This window comes from Saimiri boliviensis, chromosome 3, assembly GCF_048565385.1.
Source record: "Saimiri boliviensis isolate mSaiBol1 chromosome 3, mSaiBol1.pri, whole genome shotgun sequence".
In the NCBI taxonomy this organism is placed as follows: domain Eukaryota; kingdom Metazoa; phylum Chordata; class Mammalia; order Primates; family Cebidae; genus Saimiri; species Saimiri boliviensis.
Window position 1 is genome coordinate 3,779,118 of NC_133451.1, and position 22,621 is coordinate 3,801,738.

Below are 22,621 nucleotides of genomic sequence, written 5' to 3' on the forward strand. Positions count from 1 at the left end.
CTCATGGCGCTGCAGCCGACAATGCTCACACTCCATCCAATCCCTGGGAACCACCAGACCACCCCAGATGAGGACCCACCTATTAAAGAAAGGCCAGTGTTCTACCAAAATGTCAGCAGCACACGTGACAAAAACCAGGGAAACGTTCCAGATGAAAGAAAACTACAGCGACAAGACACATCAGTGTGACGCCTGGTCCCAGTGTGGCCCTGTGCTGGAGGCCAAGTGCCTCGGAGGACACTCTGGGGTCAGCTGGCAAGACAGGAACAGGGCTGGGAGACGGGGCCATGTTAGGATGTAGCTGCCATAGCAAGCTCGCCATGAGGAGGGAAGCGATCTCGTCTTGAGGGTGTCTTTAAGGGCAAGGAGGTGTCATACACACTGGGAACCTAATACCGAATGGTTCAGGAAAGTCACTCACAGCACACCGGCAGCAAGCCCGTGAGAAAATAAATGGGGCAGGCTGGGAGCAGTCGCTGAGCCCAGGTGAGAGGCCTACGGGGTTCTTGGACTATTTCTATTTTTGTAATTTTTTCTGTTGTTTGAAATTATTTCCAAACAAAATGTTGAAAAGAAAAAAAAAAAAAAACACAATGAAAACGCCGCTGTCCACCAAAGCGTCTCGGTGAGGCACACAGACATGGCACACAAGCAAATCTCTGCTGTTTGCTGTTGGTGGCTTGCCAAACAGCCAACGGATGCCCCTACCTACTCACCCCTCCCGGAGCCCTTCAGATCAATGACGCAAGAACACCCATCATCATCATCATAAAGCTTGCACAGTAATAACTAAGAATCTGCTATAATAACGAACCCCTGTGTGTGCACAGCACTTAACAGTTTATAAAGCATTTCCCAGCCTCCATCGACTCTTCCGGCAGTGAAGTGAAATCTGTGCTCTGTAAGTCACACTTCAATAAAGTTGTCCAGTTTTTGAAGGGGAGTCTTGGTACCTATTTTGCCAGGCTGTGGTGAGGAGGAAGTGAAATCAGAAAATTACAAATTTTGGGAATTGTGAGGCAGCTTCTGAAATGGGGGTGTCTTGGCCCACCTGGATCGCCATCCCCCAGGGAGCTTGTTACTGTGCGGATTCTGGGGGGCCATCCCCAAAGCTCTGGACAGGCTGGGACCCTCCCTTGTAGCTCCCTCGGGGAAGCCGGTCCAGAGCGCAGCTTTGGAAAGGGCAGGCAGAGGCAGGAGCCCGCCCTGGTACCTCGTGCCCTGTGTGGCTGGGCCCAGAGCTCAGAGCACTGCCCTGGGAGCACGGCCCTCAAGCTGAACACCGCCCTGGGTCGGAGGAGCTGCTCACACTCACCCTTTGCAGACTTTCTCCAGTGGGCGAGTGGAGTGGGGGGGCTGTGGCCCCTCCTAGCCCCTGGATGCCCACCCGGTGGAGCCTGGCTGCAGGCCACCCCCCTTGAGTGCTCCAGGCCCCCGAATTCCAGGCCAAGCTGGGCGCGGTGGCTTGTGCTGTCAGCGAGGCCCGAGAAGCTCACTCAGAGGGAGCGTATGTGAGCCAGCGCCCCGATGCCACCTGAGACGCAGAAGGCGTTTGTCAACATTAAAAACAATTTAATTGTGGTAAAATACACAGAACATAACATTTGCCATCTAAACCAGTTCAGGAGGGTCCAGTCCTCCTGATCCTCGCTGTCTGCAGCCACCACCACCAAACCTCTCCAGGACGTTTTCAGTAAAACAGAGACTGGCCCCATTAAACAACTCCCAGTCTTCCTGGCACCCACCCTTCTACTCTCTGTCTCTATGAATTTGACTGCTCTGGGAATCCCATGTAAGTGGAATCGGATAGTGTCTGTCCTGTGACTGGCTGATTTCGCTGAGCATGGTGTCCTCAAGGGTCGCCCATGTTGTGGCCTATGTCAGAGTGTCTTTCCTCTTCAGGGCTGAATGATATTCCACGGTATGGATGGACCACCCTGTGTTTATCCATCCCCTAATGACGGACATCTGGGTGGCTTCTGTCTTTAGCTATTGTAAATCAGACTTCTGAATAAAAAGCATCTCCTCAAGACCTTGATTTCAATTCTTTGGTTATATACCAAGCAGGACTGTGGGTCATAGGATAATTCCACGGTTAAATCTTGAGGACACCCCACGCTGCTTTTGCACAGGGGCTGCCTGTCTGACCTTCCCACTGCGGCAGGGCTCCAGCTTCCCCACATCCTGGCCAACACTCGTCATTTTCTGTTTCTTTGCTCTAGTCACCATCCCAATGGGCGTGAGACAGGATTTTCATTTTGCACTGAAAGGACATCAGTGACTTGATACAGAATTTCATGACATCCTCCGTGGTCACCACGGTTCACTGAAAACCTGACGGACATGTTTTCCGGAGGGGGCCAGACACCTGGTGCTTCTGGCTGTACGGGCTGTGCCATCTCTGCTGCGGCCACTGAGCTCTGCCCTCGAAACAGGAATGCAAGCAGGGACAGCACTGTTCCTGAACAAAGGTGTGCGGCTGCTTGCCAATAAAACTTTATTTATAAAGCTAAGTGGCAGGCCCAGCAGTTCCAGCAGCTGGTGGGTGGGAGACATACCAGGACCGGGCAGAGGACCCGGAGGGTCTGACCCCCCAAAGGGCGTGGCCCTGCGTGTGTGCAGGAGGAGACAAACAGCAGACACAGGCTGTGCATTGCTGCCAGCTCCAACAGCAGGAACCGACAGGAAAAACCAAGATGGGCAAAGCCATTCATGGCTCATGAGAAAGGGTGGCCCTGGCATTGCCTTTCTGGAGCCACAAACACAGATGTGGGTGGACACCCACACATGCTCCCACCTGCAGGGCGTGCGAGTGAGCCCCAAGGCTTCCAGAAGTGCCAGCCGGGCAGTGCAGACTCAGACCAGGGGAGTGACAGGCTCCCCCCGGCCACCATGTGCCGCTGAGAAGAGCCTCCAGGGACATTTCTGGGTTCTTGGGTCTCCTTGCTCTCTCTAGCTGGAGCTGGCACCAGCTGAGCTCCTAGTGTGTGCCAGGGCCTGGGCCTGGCACAGGACACGCAGGTCCCTCTGGCTCCACCAGCAACCTGAGGGCCCAGCCCAGACGGCCTACAAAGGCACAGGGAGTTGAAGTGACCTGCTTGAGGACCCATGGCCATCAATCGGGAAACCAAGACACAGAGCTGTCAGCCGCCAGCCAGGGGACCCCAGTGGCTCCCAGGCAGACCCTCTGGCCCTCACGTCCTGCTTGACTCTCTGGAGCCATCTCTACACCACACGACGATAGTGACTGTCTCGGGGCGTGGCTGCAAAGATTAATTAGATCATGTAGGTGAAGCTCCCGGCCATGGCCATGGGGGGCCCTCTCAAAGGTGGCTCCTGCTCCTGGGGAACCCCACCATTCAGTCGCAGCAGGAGCCAGGTCTGCTTGGCACACCCGGCGCTGCTAATTGATAAACCTTCACTCCTGTTGAATATCCAAGTACTGCGGTTTCCACGGATACCCTCTCCCAATGGCTTAATGAGACAAGGGCCCAGATTTTCCAAAACCCACATGAATGCTGGCCCCGAGGGGAAGCGCCCCCATCCCCAGGGGAGGGCCCTGCTCAGCTCCCTCTGGAAACATCGGAGACAGGCTGGCCTGTGGTCCAGGAGTGGGGATTCGGGAAACAGCCGTCAGCCGCCAGCGTGTGTGGATGGGGAAGGTCTGTGAAACCCCACGTGGATGGGTGTGGCCGGAGGGCCTGTGGTCGGCCTCACCTGCAAGCCTCGCTGCCTCCCTTCCACCTGTGGGTTCCTTTCACTACATGCCAAGTGTGTCGCCCGCAGCAAATGGGAGCCCAGAGTCCTGGCCCCTGCTGCTCCAGCCCTGGGCCCTCCAGAGCCATGCTGTGTGTGTGTGTGTGTGTGTGTGTGTGTGTGTGTGGGGGTGGGTGTGTGTGTCACACCTGCTCTGCCCACTGGGCCCTACTGAAAGGCGTCAGGACCATGCACCACCCAACCTGAGGGTCCTGGTCTGCAGAACCCAGCAAGTGGCGATGGCGCCCAGGAGTTGCCGGGGACAGTGGGGGAGAAGCTGTGCCGAGTGGCCCATGGTCCATCTGGCCACGGCCTGGGGTGGCCCTGCGCCTGCAGACTTGACGCCTTGGGTGGCCACTCTGGCCAGGGAGGTGGGAGCAGGAGGTTTGTTCAGGAAAGATGCTGAGCCTTTGCGGCTTTCTCAGGAACCCCAGGAGCAGGTGGGATGCCTGACCAGCGAGCACAGCCGTGGGCAGGCCTGCAGGCAGCCAGCGCCTGGGCAGTCACCACACCCGCACAGTCCATGGAAATGTGCCACGAAGTCGGGCACAGATGTGGGGAGACAGCACCTGCGACCCTGGCCACCCCACAGGCTGCCCGGAGTGCGGGCCTTCCTCACGCACACACCACTGTTCATATTAAAACAGCACGAGGCTCCACCCACCCCAGGAGCAAGCAGGCTGGCCATCTGGGAAGAGTCCCCTAGCTGAGAATACGCCCTGCAGGATGGAGAGTGAAACGGAAGCCACGCTGGATGCCACCACAGCAGCCACGTGGCGTGAGCGGGGTTGGGTAGCTGAGGGCTCCCTCCTTTCCAGGCCGGCCCCACTTGAACCTGCAGAGCAGGCCTGCTGGGGACGTTGGCAATGGCGAGGGTCGGTGCCACGTCTGGGCCTGAGGGACCCCAGCAGTGCTGGAGGCCTCCAAAGAGGGTAGTAGCCCTGCCCGAGCCCGGCCTGGCAGAGAGGGCGCTGGAGAGGCCACACCCCACCTCTGCCCTGCACCTCGAATGTCAGCCAGGGGAATGGATGGGCAAAGGAGGCCCAGGGAGAGAGACCAGGAGCAAGGATAGCCAGGCTACCCAGTCCCTGTCCCCTCCCACCTGGCCGGTCACCTCACGCCCCAGCCCAGGCCCCTCCACCTCCATCCCCCGGGACGCGGAGGCTCGGGACACTCTGCAGTTGGACCTGGAGGACCCCTGCAGGCTTCACGGCCCCTCCCTTGGCACCTTTGGCTGCATCTGCCAGCCAAGGCTGGGAAGCGCAGGCCCCCATCCGAGGCGGGAGGGGGTTGGCCTGGCCACTTGCAGCTAAGTACCTGCCCGAGAGAGGGACTCCCACCCGCCCCACCTCAGCACCCACCTGCCAGCCACTCCTGACAACCCCACTCTGGGCTGGTCCCCGGTCCTGGCCCTGAGTAGCGCCCCCATGGCACGAGAGGCACCCAAAGAAAGAACTCACGTTCCCCTCAGCCCCATGCTGGGGCCTTGGCAGCCCTCAGGTGTCCTGAGGAGCCCGGAGGGATCCAACCTTTCCAGGGGTGTCGGAGGACTTCCTGGAGATGGCAGGGGTGTTCTTGGGGGCCACAGAAGAACAGGCCAAGAGGGTCATGGTGGGGTGGGCATTCGGTGCCAAGGCATCCTTGTGGGAGGGCTCTGGCAACGTGGGGGCAGAGCAGAGCCTGGTCTCCTGGAGCGGCACCTGTGGGGCAGGAGGCATGAGGAGGGGCGCAGGCTCCAGCCACCCGGAGAGGGCTCTGGGCTGGGCTGGGCTCCCCTGCCCGAACAGAGAAGGAGGTCTCCGGAAGGTCCCTTCTGGCCCAGGAAGCTCCCCTGAGGCCGAATGTCCCGTGACCAGCCCCCACACACTGGAGGAGGGCAGGGGGCAGGGGAGAGGCACCTGAGGCATGCAGTTGTGGACCCTCTGCCCCCGGGGCCTGGTACTCGGGACTGGCTGGTGGGGGGACGGCGCAGGGCGGAGATGCGGCCCCTCCTGGGCTCCAGCGGGCCGTGCGGCTGGTGCTGTCAGTTTCTCAAAGGCACCTTCTCCCTTCCCTCCCAGCTACGAAGGGCAGGGCTGGAACCCTAAGACTGCAGCAAGGCCGGGGCCTGTGACCTGGAATCGGGACATGTGCCTTCCGGGCCAGGGGAAGGAGGAATTTGCCTCCTCGCAGGATTCATTTATATATATATATATATATGTATGTATTTTTTTTTTTTTTTTTTTTTTTTTTTTGCTGTAATTGAAACAGTATCTGGTGTGAAGCATCTTATGACCACTCTTTCCTAGAAATTGAGTGATAAGCTGTCCTGTCGATACAAAGCTTTTGTTAAAGTCAAACACGGTTTCCCAGGGCAATGCCAGGGACGCTGCCTTAGAAAGAACTTGGGTTTTGAAACAGTTTCTCTGAGTATAATGCCAAGCCTGATGCAATCTACTTCGTCTTTTGTTCTGGCTCCATTTCGAAGGTACCTTTGTACTCCTGTGTTCCTGCATAACAATAGCTCACAGTTGCCGCTCACTTAAAGAAGATCCTACCAAATTAGAATTTTTAGAACTGGGAGGGCCTGTAGAGAAATCAAAGCCAACCCACTCATTTGTCAGTGAGATTAACAGAGTCCTGGGGTGAGTCCCTCAGTGTACCAGGAGGTCAGGGGCTGGACAGAGGGAAGTAACGAAATGGACGCGGGAGGCTGGCAGTGGGCAGAGGAACGGGGGACGGTCTGTGTTCCAATCCACTGCGCCTTGATGCCGTCAGCACCCCAACCCTGACCCTCATACTCATCTTACCTAACCCCATGGGCACCCAACCCTACTCCAACCCTAACCTAACCCGTCAGCACCCAAACCCTAGCCCGGACCCCAACTCCAACCACCTTCAAACCGGAGTAAAGGCAAACAGACCCTGAAGGATCTCACACTTTGCAGAGCGCTCTCACATCCTTCATTGTGAGAAATAAAAGTGAAATCCTACAATCCCCAACAGACTAAGCAGACCACTCGTTGGCCAAGGGGACCCCAGAGAAACCTTGGCAGCTGAGTTCCCACCATGGCGGAAGGGAGGTCGTACCCGCCTCGTGGCACCCCCTCTCTCCCTCGCTAACCAGCATTGACAGAAACCGGCTCTTCCAAAACCCTGCCCTGGTTTCAACCAATGCCTGACCTGCCCCTCCCTGGTGCGGGTTTGACACAGCAGCCAGCCATCGTTCCTTGCTGATAGGAGACCACGGGCCACAGAGAGCTCCTACCAGTCTGCGGGGATGCACAGTGAGGGTTTCCGTGTCCTCTGCGTCACCTTTTCACATCAGAGGGTGGAGAACCGCAGCCCCAGGTCCTGCTGTCACTGCCCTGTCTGCTGTCACTGCCCTGAATGTGGGTCCCGTGCAGAGGCAGGAAGCTCAAGTGCACGCACGTTTCTCCTTTCATGAATATTCATGACTCCTCCCATAGCTTGTTGAATATGTACTTTAGGACCTCCCCCACCCCCAGCACACCTTCCAGTTCCCTTTGGGCCTTCCTGGAAGCCTCTGTTTCCAGCTTCTGGCCTGAGGCTACCCAACTCTTCATAAAGAACAAAACTCTCATGGCTCACACCTGCAATCTCAGCAATTTGGGAGGCTGTGGCCGGTGGATCACAAGATCCAGAGATTGAGACCATCCTGGTTAACAGGGTGAAACCCTTTCTCTACTAAAAATACAAGAAATTAGCTGGGCACGGCGGTGTGCACCTGCAGTCCCAGCTACTCGAGAGAATCGACTGAACCTGGGAAGCAGAAGTTGCAGTGAGCCGAGATCACGCCACTGTACTCCAGCCTGGGATGGAGCAAGACTGTCTCAAAAAATAAATAAATAAATAAATAAAAGCTCTCCTCTCCTTTCCAAACTTAGGAACCTTATCACTCTTCAGTTGACAACCTTTTAGGCTCTAGGAGCCCGTTTCGTTCCCTGATGTATCCTCAGGTCTCAGACAGTGCCCAGCACACAGTGAGCGCTTCATAAGATTTGCCGGATGAGTGGGGAGTGAGCATGCCCGTCTGTGACGGCTGGATGTGCAAACTCGTCTATCAGCAAGTGTCTGGGGAGCCTCGTTCTGCCTCCAGAAGATTTGATTCATGGCTTAAAGCAATAGAAATTTATTCTCATAGCAATGGAGGCTGGAAGTCTGAGGTCAGGTGTTGGCAGGATCCCGGGGAGGATCCTTCCCTGGCCCCAGGAGTTCCTTGGCTGTGACCCCATCTTTCCAGTCTCTGCCTCCATCTGCACATGGCCTCCCTCCCTGTCTGACTCCTTTTCTAATAAGGACACCAATCATATTGGATGAGGGTGGGCCCTGATCCAAAGATCACATTCACACGTTCTGGGGTTAGGACATGGACGTATCTCTCTGGGGGTACGCAATTCTTTCCATACCCACAGCTCTCTTTCTCTCATTAATTAGGCTATCAGAAAACAATTAGCCTATTTCCCATGAAAATCCAGAGCTCTGTCCCTCTTTCTTCGTGAGAACTGGCAGGGTGGGCTTGGGAGGTGGCCGTCTCCTTCTGACAGAGTGTGTGCCACTGACTCCTTGCCTTCCTCCTGCCTGGGTGCTGCAGCCCTGGAGGTGAGGCCCTTGATTTGCCCAGTGGTATGCAACTGGGGGTGAGTTGTCCCCCAGGGGATCTCTGGCAATATCTGAAGACATTTTTGGTTGTCACAACTAAGGAGTGCTCCTGGCACCTAGTGGGTAGAGGCTAGGGATGCTGCCAAACTTCCTCCAACGCACAGGGCAGCCCCCAGGACAAGGAAGAGTGCAGCCCAAAATGCCAGTGATGCACAGGTGGAGAAGCGCTGTTGTACAGTGATGGGATATTGATGTGGGAATATGGCTACCATGTAAGGACTACATTTCCCAGCTTCCCCTACATTAGGGGTGGTCATGTGACCAAGTTCTGGCCAATGGGGCATCAGCATAAGGGAGGAACACTACCTCCAGGTGAGGCCACCCTGTGATGGAAGGGCCATGGGCCGCCATCCCACTGTGAGGCCGTGGACGTGGTACCAGGGCCCAAGCTGGACCTGAAACTGGGGCCCGCTAGGGAGGGTGGGGAAAAGGCAGAAGGGGCCAGGAAGCCCTGCCCAGACTTCCATGTGGGACACAAAGGATCTTTATCTTGCTCAAGCTATTGTGGGTTGGGGTCTTCTTGTTACAGCAGCATCGCCTGTATCTTGACTTACTCGCAGTTATAAATCTCAGGCCAGTCCTCTTGCCTCCTGTGATGAATTTCTGGTTTAAATCAGAGGCTTTCTGGGAAGGAAAAACTCGAGAAGGAAACAGCAGATCTTGCTGAATTTGGGCCCAAGGCGTCCAGGTTCCAACACAAACATTCCAGGGCTGTGGGCCGCGGTGAGGACAGCTCGGCCTGCGTCCCCGCCTTCCACAAATACCTGGGAATTAGGATCCATGCAGGAAGCTGGAGGAAGCTCGCAGGGTCAGGGCAAATGTGAGCATTCTTAGTTTATTTTCCCAAACACGTTAAGGACTCTTCTGCATTTTCCTATTCAAAAAAACCTCAAAGCCAAACAAAGCAAAACAAATCTCTGAACTCCCTCCAGTTCTGAAGCACTTGTCTGCTATGGTCAGATAGAAATCATGGGCATAAATGAACTTTTGTTGAATTAACCATTCCTACCCAGAACATTCTCTGGATTCTTCCTGGAAACAGCTGAAATACAAGGTATGAAACCTGAGGATGGCACGGGTGGCCTCAGGGAGCATGTCATGCCTCACGCGGGGGCACCCGCCACCTGTGGTCCTGCCCACACTTTCCCGTGGTTTCTGTAACCTCTGGCCACAGCTGGGGACAGGATCTGCCTCACTGTACAGCCTTTTGGAGCCATGTGCATACTCGGGGCTCAGCAGATGAGAGGCAGCAAATTGGGATGGAGAGCAGCTGGGCTGAGAGCTGGGTCTCACGGTCTTAACTGTGAAGCAGAAATAAAACCGCCTGCCTCGTGGAGAAAGGGGTTCCTTCATTCACTCATCATGCTGGGTGCTGGGGTGTGTGTCCCAAACAGCAGCCCCCATGGTGGGAAAGTGTCGCTGACTGGGGGTCCCCAGCAAGGTGACTACTCTAGGGGGAGAAGCCCCGGCGTCCAGCCAGGGGCCCCTGTGCGGTCTTTGTTGGGGTGGGCGGCTACCACAGAGGTGGTCGCTGTGGGTGGAGACTGCAAGGGGCAAGGCCTGAGCCGGAGCCCCCGTCACCGGCCACTCCTTGGGGACCTGAGTAGCCAGTCTGCGCCCACGGCCTCTGCTTTCTCATCTGTGAAGTGGGGAAACCATAGCACCCAACCCTCAGGGACAGCATGAAGGCGGAATGAAACTAAAGGCTTTCAGATTCTGTTGAACACCCTGACAAATCCTTGGAGGTCTCCGGAGGACAGCCACCCAGGTTGGGGAGGCCTAGGGCGAGGTCGGGCGAGTCAGCAGAGGATGCCTGGGCAGCGGGTCCTGGACTCCAGCAACCGGCTGGTGGGGGAGGGGCAGCCCTTGGAGCGGTGGAGGAAATGGCCCGGGAAGTCTTCCCTGTGCTGCTCAGGCCAGGGCAGAAGCCCCCTCCACGGGAAGCCCTCAACTGCTCCAAGCCAGCACAGAGACCCTCAGCTCCTGTGGCCAGACACTGCCCAAGGCTGACTGATCTGTGACCCCAAGCCCCGCGCAGAACCTGACCCAGCGGGACCACAGAACTGTGTGTTCGGTGTTGAAAATAATCAGAGCCATCCTAAGATGGACTCGGGCTGCTCAGAAAGCGGTGAGCTCCCCGTTTCCTGGGGTGGGCAAGCAGAGGCTGGGAACAGCCTGAGGCACGTCACCAGTGTCAGCTGGATGTAGACGAAACAGTCATGATGAAGGTGAAGATGAGGAGGAGGAGGAGGGTCAACTGTGATTTACGGAGAGCTTGCTACGCGCCAGGGAGGCGAAGGTCTTGGTTCTCTTTATTAGAATTGTTTTTATTTGCCGGAGTAACTCAAGCACCTGGAACACATTAAACAATACAGAGGTAAGGAGAAATGCTGCAAGCCAGGTCCCCAGGGCTGCGCAGCGCAGATGGGCCGGCCGACGCACCTGGCACACTGTACCCCAGTTAGTCCTGAAGCCTGTGTTGGGGGCTCAGAGACGTGAAGCAATTTGCAGAAGGACCCACACCTGGTGAGAGGCTGGGGGTGGGGCAGGGTTTCAGTCGCCTCTCCAAGCTCTTCTTGGAGTCCTCAGATGCAGCTCAGCCTGGCCCTCCTCTCCTCCCCTGGTGGCACCTGCCAGCCATGTGTCCTCCTCCCACTGTGGCCCAAGACTCCTGGGCAAGTTGGTGCAGCCCAGGGTGCAAGCCACTTGCCCATGCACCGGGCTCCATCCCGCCCGGACCTAGCGGGGCTGGCATTTTCATTTCCCATTTGTGGGATTCCCGGGCCCCACCTCACACGCCCACAGTGCCCTCCAGGACTTGGGGGCCTGGAAAGACCCAGAAAGACCACTGAGTCCTGTCCTTCAATTCACAGGTGGTGAAGCAGAGCCTCAGACTTGCCCAAGATCACACAATGGCTCTACAGCCGAGGCAGGGCTGCCAGGGCATCCCTCAGGATCGTCTGGAATGGGACAGTGTATGGCACTCGTGGCCTGTACCACGCAGGCTTCCACTCATCCATCCTCAAACACCCAAGGGCGTGGCAGCCGGCTACTGCCGCTGCGGTGAGACATGATCGCAAACGCCGCTTAGAACCACAGCAAGCTTCCTCTGCCGGCGCTGGAGGTCGGAAGTCTGAAGCGGCCTGCGGGGCCAGCGCTGTCGGGAGGCTCCATCCGTCTCTGCCTCTCCAGCTCCGGACACCGGGGGTCCCATCTGCACATCACTCTGACCTCCGCTTCTGGGATCCTCCCGCCTCTTTCACTTACAAAGGACCCTGATGACACTGGGCCCTCTGGGGTTGTCAGGGGGTCACTGCCCGACTGCAGAGTCCCTTCGGCATGCAAGGGCACGTGGATGTGTGGGAGGTCACTCTCCAAAGGAGGCACAATTGGGCTGGGGACAACACACGGCTCGGACTCGTTCAGCGGCAAGTTACAGAACCTTCCTCCCTAAAAGGACGAAACAGTAAGTCCACCTAGTACTTCCCTCGGTAGAAGGAAGTCTCGCCCAAGGGTGGCTCCTGGTGCGTGTGTGGGGTTCTTGGAGGCTCAGGAACAATGGCACTGGGGACACAGCCTCTTTCCTCCCATACTTTTCATCCTCATCCTCAGCTCCTCCTGGTCACATGACAGCTGCTGCAGCTCCAGGCATCACGTCCTCACATGTGACCAGCCAAGCAGGAAGGCAGGCCGTGGGTTCTCTGGCGCATTTCGCCCTTGTCCTCAGGGAGGTTCCATGGGCTGGGACGGGGTCAAGTGGCCTCCCTCCTGCAGCCGCCCTGCGCTGAGCAGACCCTGGCCTGAGAGCTCCGCAGACGTCATTCTGGGGAGTGTGCAGTGGCCAGGGAGGCGGGGAAAGGTCACAGAGGAAAACCCGGTCAGCTGGAACCCAGAGTCCAGGCAGCAGGCCCGCTGCCAGCCTGCCCCTAGACCCAGGCCCAGGAGGTGAAGTCTTCTGGAGCTGCCCGGCCGCGTTGCCTCTATCTCCAGGGCTGCCCACTGAGACACTCCATGGTGTTTGCAGACGGCATGACAACTGAAGCCATGAAGGGCTGTGGGCTGAGGCTGGGCTCAGAATAGGAAGCTCGGGTACCTGGGGGCCCCTAGCAGGAGGAGCCAGTTACAGACTGGAGCAGGTGCAGCAGGCAGGCAGAGATGGGGCTCGCAGGAGGCCGAGTGGTGACTGAGAGGGTGGGGAGCGGCGGGGATCTGAGCTCCGACCCCAGCCGGGCCAGGGCTGGGTACACAGCTGGTGCTCAGTAAGACTCGCTGACCCACTGCTTTAATCTATTACACTCATTGCAAATCAAGGCCAGTCCCGAAGCAGTTCTTCCTCCAGAGGGACTTCCGCCAGCTCTGTAAGAACTTGACTGTGCCAAACCCATCGATGCTGATCAATATGCAGCAGCTCAGAGAGCCAGCCCGGGCCGCGGCTCCCTGCCACATCCTGACAAGACAAATCAGCTTCTGGAATTCTTCAGAGGAGCTGGGAGAGAAGCAAGCCTCATTTTTTTTCCCGACTCGTCTTTAAAAATGAGATTTCAAATAAACATGGAGAAAGCAAGCTCAGCTCAGCTTCAGGGAGAAAACATGTCCTCATGGTCCTGAGACCGGAAGGTAGGGCTGGCTTCCATCTGCCCCCACACCCACCAGGGCTGAGTGGACAGGGGTCTCCCCTACGCCAGCCTCTTCCCTTTCCCCTGAAGGCACCAACTGAGAGCAGAGATAGGCAGTAGGCGACACCCCCACCCCAGGACTCAAAGCCAAGTCGGGGTAGGGGGCTGCTCAGGGCTGGCACAGACCTTGGAATGCTCTGGTCCAATGTTCCCATTTTACAGACAGGGGAAACTGGGGCTCTGGAAGCCCATAAGGCTCCCCTACTGCCAGACAATAAGGGAATCAGCAGGAGCTTAAAGCCACATGATGACCCCAAACTCCATGGAGCCAAGAAAAGGGCCTGCTGGCGAGGGGCACCGGGGCCTGGCACAGGCAGCCACCAGGTGGAGGCACCCCCTGCACTCAGCACCCAGCAAACACCAGTGCACCTGAGGCTGGAGCCAGGCACAGCCGCCCTGCAGGGCACCCATCCCACCACCAGGCTTTCATCAAGTTCCTTCTGTGAGCTGAGAGCCCAGTCCTGGACCAGGCAGTAGGGACACAGTGGAGCACATGGTCACTGATGATGGCCACGCCCCACGGGGGCATGAAGAGGCCAGCACAAGGGGCCCAGATCCAGCCTGGGAGGTCAGGGAGGCCTCCTGAAGGACGAGCATCATGGGGAAAGTCTTGAGGGAAGAGAGCCCCAGGCAAGACGGGGCAGAGAGCGTCCAGGCCTGTGGACAGCACATGCCCAGGCCCAGGGTCCACAGCGGGTAGAGAAGGGGCCTCAGCCTGGAAGGGGAGGGCTGACTGTAAGAGACAGGTGGAGCTGTGCAGACCAGGGAGGCGGGGCAGAACCCAGCCACACGGCCGGAAGAGCCGGCTGCAGCCGCAACCCAGAAATACATCTCCTCAGCCTAGAAGGGTAGGCAAGTTCACATGTGCTACATGTGTGTGCACATCCATATATGCAAACGCACATGCGTGTGGGGACACATGTGTTCAGCACAGGCATCCACACGTGTGCAGTGCATGTCAACACAACATTCGTTTACATATGCCAGTGTGGCACACATCCATGTGTATAGATGCATGCACAAAAAGCATGTATGTTAGCGCATATGTGTGTATGTGCGCATCTGCATGTGAATAGTACATGGACATGTGTGTGCACAGGCATGCATGTGTGTGAACATGTTATGTGCATGCATGTGTTAGTGCATATGTGTGTATGTGCGCACCTGCATGTGAACAGTACATGGACATGTGTGCACATAGGCATGTGTGTGAACATGTTATGTGCATGCATGTATGTTAGTGCATATGTGCGCACCTGCATGTGAATAGTACATGGACGTGTGTGTGCACATAGGCATGCATGTATGTGAACATGTTATGTGCATGCATGTGTGTAGATTATGTATAACACATGGTGTGTGGAGACTGGGTGTATGCATGCATTCGGGTGTGAAGGCATGTGTGTGCACCTGCATGTGAACAGTACATGGACATATGAGCTCATAGGCATGCATGTGTGTGAACATGTTACGTGCATGCATGTATGTTAGTGCATGTGTGCACCTGCATGTGAACAGTACATGGACATGTGCACATAGGCATGCATGTGTGTGAACATGTTATGTGCATGCATGTATGTTAGCGCATATGTGTGCGCCTGCATGTGAACAGTGCACGGACATGTGTGTGCACAGGCATGCATGTGAGCATGTTATGTGCATGCATGTATGTTAGTGCATGTGTGTATGTGTGCGCCTGCATGTGAATAGTACATGGATGTGTGTGCACAGGCATGCATGTGTGTGAACATGTTATTGCATGCGTTAGTGCATATGTGTATGTGCGCACCTGCATGTGAACAGTACATGGACGTGTGTGCACATAGGCATGCATGTGTGTGAACATGTTATGTGCATGCATGTGTGTAGATTATGTATGGATGCATGTATAACATGGTGTGTGGAGACTGGGTGTGTGCATGCATTCAGGTGTGAAGGCATGTGTGTGTGCATGCTTGCATGCAGGTGCAGATATGTGTATGCATGGGTGTTCTTGCTTGCATACACACAGATGTGTGCGTACACACATGCATGCCTTGATATGTGTATTCATGTATGTGCATTATCTGTGAGCACACGGATGTGTGTGGACACGTGTGTGTGTACGTTATACATGTGTGTATGTGCATGCCTGCCTGTATGTGCAGGGAGGGGCCTCAAGGAGCCAAGCCCCCCTCCACCGGAGCTGAGGCTGCTCAGGAAGCCTGGAGCGCGGCATCCCAGGCGAGGCAGGCACCCAGCAGGTGCGTGCCCACATCCCTTCTTAGGACCCGCCCACAGCCTGCCTGGCCCCTAGCTCTCTTTGGCACAGCAGCCAGGGCCCAGTGTCCCAGGGCTATATGGCCCTGGCTGGACCAACCTTGTCCTCCCGGGCCGCATGCATCACGGCTGAGATACGGGCAGGTTCACCTCTGTAGTTCCAGGACATACCACTTGTAGGTTCTCAGTTCTAGGAAACACTTCCAGGTTTCTCTTCTGAAATGTGCCCGCGACCCCAGTGTAGCCCCACACACATGTGCGCACAGACAGCCCCGCAGCCCCTGCCAGTGCAGCCCGACTCCCCGCAGCACCCTCCTCCATCACTCCTCCTGGTGGTGCCCAGCCCTGTTATGCCTCTTCAGGACAGGAAGTCTTGCTGGGCGTGTGCTGCTCTGCTTGCTACAGACAATCTGGGGCAGTTCCTCAAGCCTGATTTCAATGTCTGGGGTAAGGGGACTCTCCTGCTCCCTTGCAAACAGCTGCAGGCCCCAGGGCCTCCCACCCCAGGCAGGCCTGCGGGCAGTGCAATCCCTCTGCGTGGCTCAGGGCTTCGCTTCCCCGAAGTTCTGGGCCCAGCTCTTTGCCCCTGGGCTCCATCCAGGCCCTGGAGTGGACCCTTCTGCCCCTCCCTGATCATGCCAGGAGATGTTGCCGGCAGCATGTCAGCATGCTGGCTGCCATCCCCAAGGGCCCGGGCCACTCACTGGCCAGGCACTCCAGATGCCCTCAGCCTGGTCTGTGAGTGGTCCGGGCCTTCCGCCCTCCCGAGCAGTGGGAGCGCGCATCCGGCTCAGGGCCCCAGGTGCTCTGTGCTCTCTTCCTTCCAAATTCCTGTGCCTGGGCTGCCATCTCTTGGGAACACAGGAGCCAGGATCCTGGATAGATGCCCCCACCCCTGTGCGTCCCCGAAAGCACTTCTCACCAAGTGAGAGACCCTCGTGCTGGGGGTGAGGGGCAAGTAGATGCCGAGGGAGAGAGGCCTTCTCCAAAGCCTGCATCCCGCCCCTGCCACTGCTCTTTCCTGAATCTTCCCGTCTCCCCACACCCCAAGTACAAAGCCCACCCCCACCGGAGGAAATGCAGCCTACAGGGGCCCACCCCTTCCTAATACCACCTCCTCATCCTCTAAGCACAGTTTGGTCACCTCCTCCAAGAAGCCTTCCTTAACAACTTGGCTGCCAGGCTGGGGAAGGAGCCCCAGGGCATTGATGGTTGTCAGTGCATTCATCTCCGTTGGTGGCACTGTCCACCCCAGATGGTATGCACCTCCATTAAGGCCAGGCCCCCCTCACTCTGCCATTGCATAGGGCTCGACAGAGACAAGGGCTCCAGCATGCCAACCACGGAGGAAGCAGGTCTGTGTGGGCTTCCCTGAAAAATGCACCTTCAGGTGCCCTAGACAGGTGGCACTTCCTAGGCCTCCAGGACCACACACCTCCCACAGGACAGCCATGGCCCCTTTCCTTCCCCGAAGGGCATACGTGCCCAAGACTAGCACAGGAGTGGCGCCGAAGGCTCTGGCTCCAAAGTGTGCCCCTGCTGGGCAGGCCCATCATCTGAAATGTTTGCCTTCTGCCTGACCCCGGCTCGACCTCCAGACCCCCAGGGCAGGCCCTGCTGATGACACCAGGGAGAAGGAGGCCGTGGCTCCCAGCGGTGTCTCTTCAGAGACAGACAAGATTCCCTGGTAAAGCTGCGCAGCTGAGAACTCGACAGGCCCTGAGCACGGACGGGCACGGATAGGCATCCCGAGGGCAGGGGCAGTCACTCCAGCCCCTCCTCATGCTGACCTCCTAGGCATCCAGAAGCCGCCCCTTCCCTGCCAGCTCTAGTCACAGGGTGGACAGCCTCCCTCCCTCTCTCCTGCGCGCCCATGTAGGGAGGGCCCAGCCAGCTGGGGTGCGTTTCTGGGCGGCTGGGGGAAGGGTCACGGCTTCGGTCCTTGGCAGAGAAACGTCAGGCCTGAGAATTCCAGCGCTCCTCCTGGAGGTCCCTCTCCCACAGACCCCAGGCTGCCTGGAGGCAGAAGCCAGCGCCCAACATGGGCCACAGAGTGACAGTGCACATCTGCAGAACGGAGGTGCACGGACAGAGGCCAGGGTACACGGGCGCCACCTCATCAGCCGCTCTCCCCCGAGCCCACCCTTGCAAAAAGCTCATCATCCAGGCAGCTTGGTTCTGGGTGTGTGCCAGACGTGGCGACCTCGAACATCTCTCCATCCTTTACAGGCAGGGCCTGGAGCATCAGGATGAAACTTCAATCGCTGCTAACATGGGTGCAGAGCTGGGAGCTTGCCCAGGGCTTCCACAGGCACCGCTGCTAGTTATGATTCATGCTCCAGCAGCGCTGGGAAGGAGGCCGAAGGAACTGAGGCCGGGGTGGGTGCGGAGGCGGCTCTGCCGGGGAGCGCCGATCCGGGATCTGGTCCGGACCCTGAGCTCGGTAGGACCTGTGCGCACCCAGGCAGCGTCGCGTCCTCCCCCAGGCTGCGAGAGGCTGCTCTGCCATCAGGCCATGGACCCCGAGCCGCCCGTGCTGCGCGCGCGCCTCTGCGCGCCCCCGCCTGCGCCCAAGCCTGCGCCGGGGGAGGCGAAGGAGGCTCCCGTCTTAGAAAGAGCAGCTTCTGGAACTCACCGCCCAGGCCAGCCGCCGCTCGGCCCCGTCCCGCAGGCTGCAGGCGGCCCTGGAGGGGGCGCCCTTGCCGAGCGCGCGCCCCGCGCCGCCGCCTCGGACTCCTCCCCGGCGCCGCGCGGGCAGGTTCGCCCAGGCGGCCGCGGGCACCGGCTCCCGGCCAGCTCCCCAGGGCCCGCGGCCCGCCCCGCCCCGCCCCGCGCGCCCGCCCGCCCCGCTGCGCAACTCGACCCAAGTTGGAAGCCGAGCCAGGGCGGCCGCACTCGCGCCCAGCGCACGGCGGCGGCGGCGGCGCAGCTCCGGCGAGCGAGGCGGCGGCCGCACGGCCGAGCGTGGACCGCGGGGGGCGCCCGCGCCGAGTAGCAGCCGGAGGACTCGCGGCGGCGCCGGCGCCCCGCCCGGGAAAGTAAAGTTGGAGCCGGAGGGAGCGCGCGGGCGCGGGGGCCCGGAGGAGCGGTGGCCCGCGCCCCGGTGCGCCGAGCCCTAGCCGGCCGGATGGGAGGCGGAGCGCCCGGGCCGCCGCCGCCGCCGCCTGTCGCCTGCGCCCCGGCCGGGCTCCGGGGCCGCGGGGCCGCTCGGGCACGCCCGCGTGGGCGCCGCGTCGCCGTGGGCTCGCCGCCAGGGCGCTCCCCGTGAGCCGGGCCGAGGGCGGGGCCGCGCGAGGACCCCGGGACCTGCCCCCCCCTCCCCCCGCCGCCGCCGCCGCCGCCGCCGCGTCGCCGCTCGCTCCGGGCGCCTCCCGCTCTGCACTTACGCGCTCGGCAGCTGCGGGGAGCCCGGCAGCCACGCTCTCCGGCGCGCCGCCCGCCGAGCCACCACGGCCGAGGGCCGGCTGCGGAGCGCCGCGGTCCCCGGCGGGCGCTCCCGAGCAGCAGGCGGCGATGCCGGCGCCGACCCAGGCTGGGGGGCGCCGGAGCTGCCGCGGCTGCGCCCCGGCTCCAGGAGGGACCGCGTAGCTCGCGGGAGGACCATGGCGTCCCCGGCGCTGGCGGCGGCGCTGGCGGTGGCGGCGGCGGCGGGCCCCAACGCTAGCGGCGCGGGCGCGAACGTCTCGGGGGCTCCCTGGGGGCCGCCGCGCGGCCAGTACTCGGCGGGCGCGGTGGCGGGGCTGGCGGCCGTGGTGGGCTTCCTCATCGTCTTCACCGTGGTCGGCAACGTGCTGGTGGTGATCGCCGTGCTGACCAGCCGGGCGCTGCGCGCGCCACAGAACCTGTTCCTGGTGTCGCTGGCCTCGGCCGACATCCTGGTGGCTACGCTGGTCATGCCCTTCTCGCTGGCCAACGAGCTCATGGCCTACTGGTACTTCGGGCAGGTGTGGTGCGGCGTGTACCTGGCGCTCGACGTGCTGTTCTGCACCTCGTCGATCGTGCACCTGTGCGCCATCAGCCTGGACCGCTACTGGTCGGTGACGCAGGCCGTCGAGTACAACCTGAAGCGCACGCCGCGCCGCGTCAAGGCCACCATCGTGGCCGTGTGGCTCATCTCGGCCGTCATCTCCTTCCCGCCGCTGGTCTCGCTCTACCGCCAGCCCGACGGCGCCGCCTACCCGCAGTGCGGCCTCAACGACGAGACCTGGTACATCCTGTCCTCCTGCATCGGCTCCTTCTTCGCGCCCTGCCTCATCATGGGCCTGGTCTACGCGCGCATCTACCGCGTGGCCAAGCTGCGCACGCGCACGCTCAGCGAGAAGCGCGCGCCCGCGGGCCCCGACGGGGCGTCCCCGACCACCGAGAACGGGCTGGGCGCGGCGGCGACGGGCGCGGGCGAGAACGGGCACTGCGCGCCCCCGCGCGCCGACGTGGAGCCGGACGAGAGCAGCGCGGCGGCCGAGAGGCGGCGGCGGCGGGGCGCGCTGCGGCGGGGCGGGCGGCGGCGCGCGGGCGCCGAGGGGGGCGCGGGCGGCGGCGCCGACGGGCAGGCGGCGGAGCCGGGGGCGCTGACCGCCTCCAGGTCCCCGGGCCCGGGCGGCCGCCTGTCGCGCGCCAGCTCGCGCTCCGTCGAGTTCTTCCTGTCGCGCCGGCGCCGGGCGCGCAGCAGCGTGTGCCGCCGCAAGGTGGCCCAGGCGCGCGAGAAGCGCTTCACCTTCGTGCTGGCCGTGGTCATGGGCGTGTTCGTGCTCTGCTGGTTCCCCTTCTTCTTCAGCTACAGTCTGTACGGCATCTGCCGCGAGGCCTGCCAGGTGCCCGACCCGCTCTTCAAGTTCTTCTTCTGGATCGGCTACTGCAACAGCTCGCTCAACCCGGTCATCTACACGGTCTTCAACCAGGACTTCCGGCGGTCCTTCAAGCACATCCTCTTCCGACGGAGGAGAAGGGGCTTCAGGCAGTGACTCGGTCGCGCTCGCCTGGCCCGGGGATCCTGGACAGCTAGCGCCACGCTCCGGGGCTGGGCGGAAGGGAAGGGGCGGCCGGGCGGGGGAGCTTTCCCACTGCGCCGGGATGGACAGGCCTCCAGGGCGCAGGGGAGGGCGCGCCAGGGCAGGAGCTTGGCGGAGAGACAGCTGGGCTCCGGGGAGCGGGGAGGAGAGAGGGGGAGACCCCTTTGCCTTCCCGCCTCAGCATGGGGCTGCTTCTGGGACTCCCTCCCTGGCTCCAACTCCGAGGAGCCTGCGGAGGTGTGGCTATGGGGTCAGGGTTTTAGAGAGCAGTGGCAGAGGCAGCCCCCTAAATGGGCGCGCAGGGAGCCCCCCAAACACAGCACCACTCCCCATCCCCGTCTGACCAAGGGCTGACTTCTCCAGGACCTAGTCGGGGGTGGCTGCAGGGGCAAGGAGAAAGCACCAACTGTCTTTGATGACTGAAAGTATTGAAATGTTTGCCAAAAACAACAGCCAAAACAACCAAACTATTTTCTAAATAAACCTTTGTAATCTAACGTTGGGTGCGGTACTCAGTCCTTGAGCCCGGGGGCTGGGGGTGCCTTCCAACCCCTCACCCTGGCTGACACCCCCCACCCAATGCTGGACGGAGGGCACCCTGGGGCTCCAGGTTCCGTCTTGCCTGAGAAGGAGAGTGTCTCGCTTTTTCTCAAACTACCCCTTTGGGTACGTGGAAACTGTACTCAGATTTCCTGTGCTGAGAGTAGAGAGGAGGCAAAAGGAGCCTAGAACCCCCAGGTTGGCCCTAAGTTTAGATTCTGGGGGACAGTCTCCCCACATTCCCGTCTCTGCCCTGCGCGCTCCCCCACTCTGGTGTTCAGGGCCTCCGGGTGGAAGAGGTGGGGCTCTTACAGTCCAAGCCTAGAGTAGCTTTGAGCTAGTCCTCCTGGCTCTGCGGGTGTGGCTCTTGGGTGGAGAGAGGGTGGGCTTGAGGCTGGCAAGCCCCCACACCGTCATTCCAGACTAGAGGCTCTGGCCAGGTTCAACTACCGCCGCGTTCTTGTTTCCGAAACAAAGGGAAAGTCGCTGAGGCCCTAGAGCAGCTGAGTGGGACCAGCTGGCAGTGGCCGGGGCGGGGCTGGCCCGCCTGTTTCCCGGAGCCCCCAGGGTTTCCCAGTGCAGTCAGGCCCAGCAGGTGTCCACACACTGTCCACGCTGCTGCTTGAAGAAGGGCAGCGGCAGGTGGGGGAGAGGACACCAAGGTGTGCGTCCTGCCACTGGGCCTTCATGGTGGGGGGACTGCTCAGACAGCCATGTCACAGGGCCGCGAAGCCGCGGGACAGCTGGGGTGGAGGGGCGGAAGCGGGACAGGGCCTGGCAGGAGCTGGGTAGGGGTCGCCCCAGCACACACGCACAGGTGGCTCGGTGGGCGTGCGGGCTGTGGCAGGGCTCCTGCTTGTGATCATTCAGTCCCCCCTTTTCCGTCCCCAGGAGCCCCCCTGAGCTTCCCTGTGTGTACTCTCCCCCTCCCAGACCTGCGTGCTGAGCCCAGCCCAGATCCATCCTGGATACCGACCTCGCTCCCTTTGGCCTGGGGAGGGGTCAGCCCTGGGTCCTGCCTTTTTTCCCCAAGCCCCCGTCCTCAAAGTCAGGTTCCAGAGCAGGGGGCCTGACTTGCCAGGTCGGCCCTTGGAGAACACCCCTCCCTGCAGCTGCCTGGCTTCCCCCGCAGATGATGGGTCTTCAGGGCACCCCAGCTGGGAAGAGCTCTCCCAGCCATGTCCACGGCTGGCACACGTGCTAACGCTCACACCTGCTGTGTGCTAGACTCAGACACAGGTGGGGAGATGCAGACAGCGGCGGCGGGAGGGGTGGGGGTGGAGAGCATGGCCAGTCAGGGCCGATGACATCCCTGACCTCCCCCGACCGGGCCTGGGCAGGGAGTCCTGAGTTGTTGACCCAGCTCATCCTGGAACTGCTGCAGGGGCTCAGACAGATCCCTGCCCTCTGGGCCTCGGGGCCCCGCCTGGGAAGTGGAGGGGTCTCTGGGAGCTGTCTTCGGCCCTGCCAGGCCTGCCAATCTGTGGGCCAGTCTATCTCCTTAACCCGAGACCACAGGAGACCCCACCTCAGAGACTCCATGGCTGGCATCGCACCCAGGGACCCTCCGAGGGCAGGCCGCAGGGCCGCGAGGGACTCCCAGCACCCATATGAAAAAGACCCCAGACCTCAGGATTTCTGCTCCAGAATCTGCATCTTACCAAGCTGGCAGGAGGGACCCAAAACTCATGATTACAAGATGGGAGGGCAGACCCCAAG

At 60.2% G+C, this 22,621-nt stretch overlaps 1 protein-coding gene across 1 annotated transcript; it reads left to right on the top strand.

The window, feature by feature from the left end:
* The first annotated feature begins 18,227 nt into the window (after positions 1-18,227).
* Positions 18,228-20,866, top strand: ADRA2C (adrenoceptor alpha 2C). The gene has a single exon (XM_003934639.3). The coding sequence runs from the start codon at positions 18,956-18,958 to the stop codon at positions 20,312-20,314; it is 1,359 nt and encodes a 452-aa protein (XP_003934688.2). The 5' UTR covers positions 18,228-18,955; the 3' UTR covers positions 20,315-20,866.
* The last annotated feature ends 1,755 nt before the right edge of the window (positions 20,867-22,621 follow it).

What these genes read in the sequence shown, in the direction of transcription:
- ADRA2C (XM_003934639.3), top strand. Translation starts at nt 18,956, where the DNA reads ATGGCGTCCCCGGCGCTGGCGGCGGCGCTGGCGGTGGCGGCGGCGGCG.